Genomic DNA, 10,214 nt, shown 5'->3' on the forward strand with positions numbered 1-10,214 from the left:
CGGGCCTTGCAGAATGGATTCAATGTAACAACGTTCAATCCCCGCTGTTACAAAATGTTGCGAATTAACCGTGTTTTGGTGTTTGGGACATTGGCAAGCTGCTGGAGTGGACTCCTTCTTGCGATGGTACTGTATATGTTAACTCCCACGGTAATGTATAGACCTAGTAATACTATAGCCATGCAAAACCGAGGCCTATTCGAGGCATTAATTATGCATTAACTTATTTATTTTGATTCTGCAGAACGGACGCACATTTCGATACACTATTATGTGTGTTCGTCGGTTATTATTCGCATTTTCAGATTCAGATTCAGATTCAGATAACGTTTATTGCCATTATGCTTGACACATATAGGAATTTGTTTTGGCATTACAGAAGGTGCATTCATCCTTTTTTCACATACACATGAACAAAAACAAGTACAAATACAAATGCAAAAACAGGACAACACGGGACAGACAGTGCATGGATAGTGCTGTATATAAAGTGCAGTGCAGAGTTATTCAGGTCCAGTTTACGGTGTCACTTATCTGTGTGTGTTTGAGTTGCATGTGTGTGTTTGTGCATGGTGACTGTCACCCATGTGTCACTGTAGTGGGAGCAGCATTCCCTCCAGCTGGCTCTGCTGATAACATGTTATCTAGCAAAAGTGGGCTTTAAATGACAGAATGCTTTCACAGCTTCTGGAAAAGTATTTTTATTTGTGTAATATCGTGACGTTAGAATTATAAGGTTCTATCTCCATTTTTGTCAAAATTGAGTTTTTTACATAATCTGATCCATTAGGTGTTTATTAATGCCTGTGTGGTGTTATTTTTTTAAATGTTGACATTTTTGAGTTAGTAATTCATAAAATACAAAGGTTCCATCTCATAAAACATAATGGAATGTAAAAACTTTGACGCTCAATATCTCTGAACTGCCCTAAACGGAGATAGAATCTTCTCATTCTCAACGGAGATAGAACCTTATCATTCTAAACTCACGATATGTATCTCAATTTGACTCTGGACTATAATAGCCTATGCATTTTCTTTGGATACTGGATAGTCTTGTAAATAAATGCATAGGGCTTTAATCTGTGTATGTGTTTGCAGAAAAGTGGAGATCTGTTTGTATTTGGTTCTGGGTGGTACCACCTCCTCGCTATGTTCATTACTGACAGTATATCATCACTGGTCAAGTTTAAACTGGGTCAAGGGAAGATCATGTCATTTGGCAGCACCTTATCAGAACATTGTGAAATAGTCTCTATAATAAATTCAGATTGTTGCCCAATATAGACATGTTGTGTAAGGCTTTACCTGGTACTAACTGCCCTCAAATGAAAGTTTGATGCCTACATGGTTAGAAAATCTCACCTGTTCATCTCTCAACAGTTTTTAATTATACTATCAAACTCGAAAGCCATCTGTATTATCATGTTGAGGATATTGATGACGTGAAAGGAGTTAATTTAGGACAAAGGACCTTTGGTCTAAACACCTTAGGTTTTAATCTGGTTGCTCAATTCAGACTTTGGCCGTTTGTTTTTCTTTGACCGTGGGGTGATTCAGCTTATAATGTGTGGAGGCTTTGTTGAGGAATGTATGAATATTCCACCGTCATTTAAATGTAGAATACATTCGCCCCCCAAAACCAACAGAAATCTTGAGATCCGAAAAAATACATCTCAGAGTGTAGATCCGACTGAATTTCTCCACTGATGTAACCTTTTGTGTCCAGTTAGTAATCATAATAATAATAATAAATAATAACTCTTTTCCTGCAAACCTTGCAGCTCAAAGTGCTTTGTAGGCACTGTTATCTTCCAACTGTCATGTGAGTAATGCATGCAGTAATGCCCTGTTGTCAATTCACCCAGATTATGTAAAATCCCCTAACCACTGTCCTCTGTGTGACTCAAACCTCAACCTGTGTTGTTTCTAGAAGTAGTAGATAACAAATGGTATTTATTGCTATGTTGTGAGATCAGCATTTGATCCCTTAGCACGTCAGTGGTCAGCAGAAAAGACTCAACCAATCAGAGAAGAATACCTTATCTTTCCTCTCAATGATCAGCCCTTCCTCATAAATGAGGACACAGGAACGTGTTGGGTCCATTTGGGGACGGTGTATGCTGAGACTGAGCTTTCCTGTCGAGTCACAAGGGTTACGGTCACATTCGCTCTCTGCCCTGAAAAGCAGTTATGCGTCTGTTAGGGTCCACTCTAATTTTCTCTCTTGTACTGCAGACTATGGTAAGACAGTGAGGAAGGAAACAGCATGTTGTACTTTTTAAGTTAAAAATGCTTACATCAAATTACACATTGTACTGTATCTCTCCTGTGTTATGTAGATTGAAAATGGACGATTCTGTAGGTGTTGTTGACAATGTGAAATGTTTTTGCAGTTAGTTTCCTGTGAAGTACATTAGTTTCTTTCTTGTTACTTTGTCGTCGCATGGATATCAATGTGATAATAGGTTTTCTGCCAGGAAAAGGTTATTAGGCTAAATAGACTGTCATGTAGACTGTATTATTAGAAGTATTTCGCTTGGAATGTGTCACTGAAAGAGGCAATGAGTGCAGTTGTGAGGTTCGCACCTCGAGATTTTCTTTCCAGTAAAGTGTGAAAGAGCTCAAGTGTGTGTCATGTCAGCAGGCCTACATGAGTCAGGTGCCTTTGGGGCGAGCAGTTCCCACCGCCCCTTGAACTCATATATTTGCCACTTTGTCTTTCCTCTCCCTCACAGTCTACACCGACAGAGGATTGGCAGACGGCCACATCTATCTATGATTTCTCTGCCAAGGATATTGATGGCAATGAGGTGTCTCTCGATAAATACAGGTGAGTCTCTCAGTGTATAAAAGTACTCCACAAAGCTAAACACATCTTTCTGCTGCAACTTACAACTTACAAGCTTTAGTTTTGAGTACTGTCCAGTCATTTGGTCATCTGCAGCTAAATCGCTCAAAACAAAGCTGCTAGATTAATAATAATAATAACTTTAATTTATATAGCGCCTTTCAAAAAAAAAACAAGGACGCTTTGCAATTCTAAGGAAAAGATCAGACAGACCAAACAGAAAACAAACAAAGCAAAACTAAAACATTGACTAGGGGCCAAAGGCCTTGGAGAACAGATGTATTTTGAGGGCTAATTTGAAGGAATCCAGGGTGGGGACGTTGCGGATCACTATGGGGAGGGAGTTCCAGAGAGTAGGTGCGGCCACGCTGAAGGCTCTGTCCATTGTTCAATGCGCACAACTGTAGAAAACAGATTTTCAGGAATTACATAAATGACAAGAAACCACAGTATTTTTCTGACCAAGTAGTGTACACCAGAGTTCACCAGAAGTGAAAATAACTATCTGACCAGACAGGCCAGTTCAGGATATCTCTTACCACCTACACCTTGGACAAATCTTCTTAAACCTACTGTCATTTACAGAGCCATTACAGGGTGGAACTCTTTACCTAAGCACGTTATTAAAACTAATTCTAGAGGCACTTTTAAGAAAACAATAAAAGAGCACTTAATACAATTAACTCTATGAACAAACAGTAGATGATTCATCTTGTTTGTTGATTGTTTTATTTCCTTTTTTAAATTATGGATATTTGTAAGCAATGTGATGTCTGTATATAATGTTTATACTTCTGTATACAGACTTCTGTCTGTATGTATATTATGTTGATAATTGTTCAAATGTGATTTTTGTGTATGACCCCAGGAAGATAGCTAATGGGGATCCTAATAAACAAAACAAAACAAAACATACAATCTTTCACCTCTCACCTCATCTTTCACTTATGCTTCACAATGTTTAATGTTTGCTCAGGCTTTTATCAACAGCTGTATACAATCTCTCTAAACACCTTCTGACCTCTGACCTTCTGTGTGTTTGTGTGTCTGTGCAGGGGAAACGTTGTCATCATCACCAACGTTGCCTCTAAATGAGGGAAAACCCCAGTAAACTACTCTCAGTTTGCGGAGATGCACGCTAAGTACGCTGAGAGAGGTTTACGCATCCTGGCCTTCCCTTCCAACCAGTTCGGGAGACAGGTAGGTTCATCTCACCCTTCGTCCTGACCTAGAGATCCAGCACAGGCACACAGACAAACCCCAGATGTGACATTCACTCTTACAACAGTGTTACTACAATAACGCTTTTGGAATATTTGTTCAGTATAACGTAAAGTAGAGAATAATATATAGGCTACGCTAAGGTTAACCAGCACAGTTGCCTTTTGGACCGGAAGAGAGTTGTATAAAATATACAGCATCTGAACAGAACTGAAAAACAGTGTCGTCTGTGTTTTTCTTTTTGTGATCAAGATTTTTTATTGCTTTTAACAACACATAACAATGACAATACAGAACAAGAAAGGAAAGGAGGGGGGAAAAAGAAGAAAGAAAACCAAAAAGAAAAGGGGTAGTGTAGCAGACAACTCAAAACCAAATAGTTGAAATAAAACACATTCCAGATTGGGGTATATGGAAAATCAAATTACAAAGTAGTCAAGTTGGACAAATTCAATGACGCTGGGCTTCGCTTTGTTCAGTCTGGCCGTTGTGCACTCAAGATTCACAATCCTCTGTAAAGAGTAAAACCAAAAAGTGTTCATGCAGAAATCAGATGTCATCCAATGTTGAAGAATAGTCTTTTTTGCAGAGGTGAAACCAAGTGTCGCCTGTGTTTGGTATTTCAGGAACCTGGCACCAACGCCCAGATCAAGGAGTTTGCCAAGGGTTACAACGCAGAGTTCCAAATGTTCAGCAAGATCGACGTGAACGGGGCAGACGCCCACCCCCTGTGGAAGTGGCTGAAGGAACAGCCCAACGGACGTGGCTTTTTGGGGAAGTACGTGGATGCTAGTCAATATCTAAGTAGTCTTGTTCCCAGACACATCCACTATGCTGGAGAGTCCTGAACTACACGTATATGGATATTTTTTTAAGCGTATATTTTCGTCCTCGTTTAAAAAAAAAAAAATGTCCACACCACAAACATATCTCTGTCCATACGAAAAGCTAAGTAAGCTAAGTAAGCTAAAGTTTAACATAACCACACTGATCCACTCAATCGGATATTTTTTTATTTCTTCACTTTTTTATCAGTTTAGAGAAATCTCTGTTTATGTGAGTGAAAACGCTGTGCTCGTATGGTTGAGAGGCTCAATTGTACAACAAAAATGTGCATCTAGAAAAATATCCATATACGTGTAGTCCAGGCCTAAGTTAGTATCTATGTATCCATTTCTATATCTCTGTCTACATGTGTACAGTAATTCACCACTATGGCTCTGATGATTAGTACCTCTTCAGCAAAGCGTTACTTTTCCTCATGTTTTCTGTTTTCTCCCATTCTCTCCCTTTCAGTGGTATCAAGTGGAATTTCACCAAGGTAGATATTCATTATAAGTGTTCATCAGATATGATATTTTGATTTGGATACAGTCATAGATTATAGCATTTTTTTATGAATAGTGAAAATGAAGAATGAAAGCAAACCATGTGTTGATTGTTCCAGATTGTGTGCGTAGATTATGGAAGTTCATTCCCACGTACATTTCTCAGTTCCGTCTCTCTGTCGTTGTCCTCTAGTTCCTCATCAACAAAGAGGGCCAGGTGATGAAGAGATATTCACCCATGGATGATCCAAGTGTAAGTACTGCAGATCACGTTGAGCTCAATTCGGTTGTTAAGTCTGACGTCACGCGTGACGTTTAGCAATTTCCGGGTCCAAATAATAAATTCCCCGCACCAGAGTAGCAGTGTACTAAAGCGGTAGAATGACAGTTCAATCGTTTTTTAGACTCGGATCTAGGCTATTCATACAAGGGACACAGCACTTTCCCGTTTTTCCCATATTGTCAGCGTCTTTGAGCCTCGGAAAAAGCGCTATACAAATATAATGAATTATTATTATTACTGCGGCGTGCCCCGCGGTGGTGTAGCGGTCTACGCACTGGCCGCTAGTGCATGCTGCCCACCGGGGCCGGGGTTCGTATCCCGGCTCGCCAGATCCAGATAATGGCCGAGGCACACGGGAAGCGGCATATTGGCCGGCCGCTTCCGAGGGGGGGTATAGGAGTATTTCTGGACTAGGATCCGTCGCGCAACACCGCCCCCTGGGGTGCCGGAATAACGGTACTGGGCTCGAGGAGCCAGTCAGCCTAGTCTGCCTGGCGCCCTCCTCTGGGACTGCCGGCCACGGGGTCGGGCGGCGGATCCAATGCAATAGGCAGGGGATAATTGGATGCTAAGTTGGGTTAAATTGGCTACCAAATTGGGTGAAAAAGGGATCAAATCTGAAAAACAAATTTAAAAAATAAATTATTACTGCGGCATTTCGAAGAGAGCGCCTCAGCCAACGTTGGACCCGGAAACACGTCACGACTTAACAACCGAATTACAGGCCTAGTGTCAACTCTCTTATATCCCTATGAGGTAGCGCCACTGAGCCATAACCACATGTGTGCAATTAATCCCCAACAACAATTTCTTCTCTATAATTTCAGACGGTGGAGAAGGATCTTCCCAAGTACCTGTAATTCTTCTATGACTGACTGATGCACTGCTTACTGATACTCCATCCATCCATCCCTCCATCCTTCCCCCCCTCCTCCTCCTGTGGATCAGTGGGTGTGGGTGGGTCCACCCCCCAGACTAGTGACGGTCTGTCCGTAAACCCGCCTTGACGGACAGGACAGACCTGATGAAAACGGCGTGCAACCCTTCTTGGGAGGAACCCACTCTCTACTTAGACAATGCACAGGAGAGGAGCCCTGAACCCCTCAACCCCACCCTACAAACACCTAATACAGTAATAATATGCATAGCTGGTGAACATTCCATAATAAACTCACAGAGATTTTATCTTTAATATTGTTGTTGTCCAGTGTGTTTTTATTCTCATGTTTGCATGTGTATATTGGAGGTTTTTTGCCATACGACACAGGTCATTAAAGAATGTCATCTTAGCTGTTCATCTTCATCTTATTTGCTATGCGCAAGGTTTTGAGTAGTCATTGTGTAGTCACATGTTCTTATTTTCATGTGGTTCTCCCTCGTTTCCACTGTAGGAAGGAATCATTCAAACATGTCAAAGTAGTTAGACAAATCGTGAGCTTAGAATGATACGGTTCCATCTCCGTTTAGGGCAGTTCAGAGATATTGAGCGTCAACGTTTTTACATTCCATTATGTTTCGTGAGATGGAACCTTTGTATTTTTATTAATTACTAACCCAAAAAATGTCAACATTTTTAAAATAACACCACACAGACACAGGCATTAATAAACACCTAATGGATCAGATCATGTAAAAAACCCTCAATTTTGACAAAAATGGAGATGATAGAACCTTATAATTCTAACGACACCAAAATGTTCTTCAGCCAATGTTCATCGTTTCTTTAGGGCTTTAAACAATTGCTTGCCTTCTGGAAAGCATGTGACACCTGACCAAAGAGGAAATAGAACAATATTAGGTGTAATTCCTCCACAATCAGATGGAGGGAGCCAGAACAACATCCAGCCAGCCTCAACAACAGCAAGTGCAGTCTGTCACTGTGTGACTGTGTGTGAGGAGGTCTGCTGTCACAACCACCAGCACTGGATGAGAGAGAGAGAGACAGAGAGAGGAGAACCATAGTCATAGATTAAGGGCTCAGATCTCAGATCAGTCTTCAATTTCTTCTTCCAATTCATCTTAGAAGACTCAACTGTTTCTCCATCGAACAGACAAACACGTGTCTTTCTACAACAAGGGGGATCATCGTGGGTCTTCTTTCAGATCGGAGGGTTTGGTTATCGCCCTGCTTTTCTCTCCGGGTGAGTCGGAATGGAAGAAGCGATGGGAGGAGCGGTGGGGCTGTCCTCCGAGGCCGGGGAAGGGAGCCCGTTATCCGGGGCCACGGCGTCCGACGATGGGGGGGACACTGTCATCGGTGTCAGCTACGGGATGGAGATGGACGCCAGCGACATGGGTAAGATAAATAGATAACTATCAAGCTATCTAACACCTAAACTGTTTATATATGTTTGATTTCAATGTCTTGTAATGTTGATTCAGATTCAGATTCAGATAACGTTTATTGTCATTATGCTTGACACATATAGGAATTTGTTTTGGCATTACAGAAGGTGCATTTATGCTTTTTTCACATATACATGAACAAAACAAAACAAATACAAATACAAATGCAAAAAAACAGGCATAAACTGACAGATGATGATTACTGAGCTGATCTCTCCATCCCCATGATCTCATTCTGGCCAGGACAGAAAACCAAACCCAAGCTAGTGTTAGCTAAGCTAGCTACTTGAACTGTGGCTGGGGTGGATGACAATATGGGTGGATGTCACTGTAGCTCACTCATTGAATGCCACGTTATTGTCAAAATAATGTGAATTAGAATGAAGATATTGGAAGCTGGCTGGGTCCTGCTAGATGTCTCACAGTGCAGCCATGTGTCATCAGCTGTGTGGACCTCTTTGGTCTGATATATGATCAGCTACCTTTGGTGCTATCATCATAGATCATAGTTCATACTCTTTATTATTGTTTAATGAATAGAGATGCTATGATCTATCTCAGTTAAATAGGAAAGAATAGCTGCATCAGAATGGATGGATCATATCCTCCAGTAATACTGCAGGCTTGTTTCAATCATAACCCTCCCTGCATAATGACACTCCCATCCCTCAGTCTTTGGACCGCTCAGCCACACAGCCCTGCCTAGTTAATGCCAGGTACAGTGAGTTACATATAGCCACATAATGGTTCTAGTGCAAAGCAATCTGACTGCATCCTAGGGCAGGGGGGTAGTGGTGGTCTAGTGGATAGTGAGTTGGACTTGTGGTCGGAAGGTTGTGGGTTCAAATCCCGCCTGAAACCACACCACTACTAGTGTGCCCTTAAGTAAGGCACTTAGCCCTCAGTTACTCCAGGGGGAATGTCCCTGTCATTCGTAATTGTAAATCGCTTTGGATTAAAAGCGTCTGCTAAATGGCAAAATTATTATTTAAAATTAGGGTAGCAAAACTGTGTTTGCAAACCCCTGAAATGCCGCAGAATGTGCACTGAATGTGAATTCAGCCTACATGATGTAGGAGCCCTCTCCTGTCAACCTGTCAACATAGTGGCCCGCGTCCAAATCCCTCTAATCCGACAGCACCAGAAACCCAATTCATTAAACTGGTTTCTGCGGGAGGAGGCGTCTGATAATAGGTTTTGAGAGGTTGGGGCTCATCTTGTGAAACGTGAGGGAGAGTGGATTGGCTCTCTTTGAAATTACTTTTTCTTATCACTGTTGTTATGGTTGACAGACACGGTTGTTAAACAGGAAATTAAATAATTATGTAATGATTGGATCAGTCAGCCCTGATATAACCACTCTCATTGTTGTTGCGTAAATTTGTATAAGCCCGTACTATTGTTGATGTGTTTGTACCTGTTATAGCCTGACCCAGGGGCTAAAGATTAGAATTACAGTTCCATCTGGCACTCCTAATGTTGTTGTGAAAACTACTAGGCTTATATTGATATTAAAGTGCATTGTATCTAAATTAGACCATGTTCATTGGTTAGCTCCCGACCCTAGTACTTAATATACACTTACTGTTGGCTTAGCCTACATGTAATTATAGTGGGAAAGACATTGTTTTCTCTAGTCTTCACAGTGATGTGTGTGGTGCTATGAGATAGGGAAACAATTTTGTGTGAGTGCGAGTGTGAGTGTGAGTGTGAGTGTGAGTGCGTGTGCGTGTGTGTGCGTGTGTGTGTGTGAGAGTGTGAGTGTGAGTGTGTGTGAGCGTGAGTGTGTGTGAGCGCGTGCGTGTGCGTGTGTGTGTGTGAGGGCCATGTGTAAGTGTGAAGATGCTGAGCACGCTGTCAGTCATGTTGTGTTAGAGGGTCTCCTTAAACTGTACGTCAAGGCTGGGAGATTTTATCATGTCCCTCGCGGGAAAAGCGCTGACATTGAGAGGCAAGGCAATGCTTTTGGACAGAATACTCCATGAATCAGCCCAGGGTGGGAGAGACAGGCAGTCAGGCCCAGTGCTCCGCTGTGGTGCTGGGTGAAAGAGCAGCCTGGTGTGGCTGGAGCTCCAGTGTGGTTATTTATCATCCATGCAAGGCATGGATTCCATATAGGCTATAGGCTAGGGTAGACAGCGACAAACAAAGTGTAGCCTTTATCTAATGTATTAGCCTATGGATG

The 10,214-nt window shown here is 41.8% G+C and overlaps 1 protein-coding gene across 2 annotated transcripts; it reads left to right on the forward strand.

Moving 5' to 3' along the window:
- gpx4a (glutathione peroxidase 4a) lies at positions 1-6,875 on the forward strand. 2 transcript variants are annotated; one of them, XM_080536308.1, is made up of 7 exons: positions 1-126; positions 2,739-2,833; positions 3,907-4,051; positions 4,699-4,850; positions 5,369-5,393; positions 5,594-5,653; positions 6,511-6,875. In XM_080536308.1, exons 1-7 carry the CDS (start codon positions 55-57, stop codon positions 6,541-6,543), a joined length of 582 nt encoding a protein of 193 aa, XP_080392434.1. In that variant the 5' UTR covers positions 1-54; the 3' UTR covers positions 6,544-6,875. The 2 variants fall into 2 exon arrangements, with proteins under 2 accessions (XP_080392434.1, XP_080392435.1); XM_080536309.1 differs by lacking the exon at positions 1-126 and adding an exon at positions 2,086-2,244.
- The last annotated feature ends 3,339 nt before the right edge of the window (positions 6,876-10,214 follow it).

The sequence above is a fragment of the Nansenia antarctica genome, assembly GCF_963989245.1.
Source record: "Nansenia antarctica genome assembly, chromosome: 7".
Taxonomy (NCBI): Eukaryota; Metazoa; Chordata; class Actinopteri; order Argentiniformes; family Microstomatidae; genus Nansenia; species Nansenia antarctica.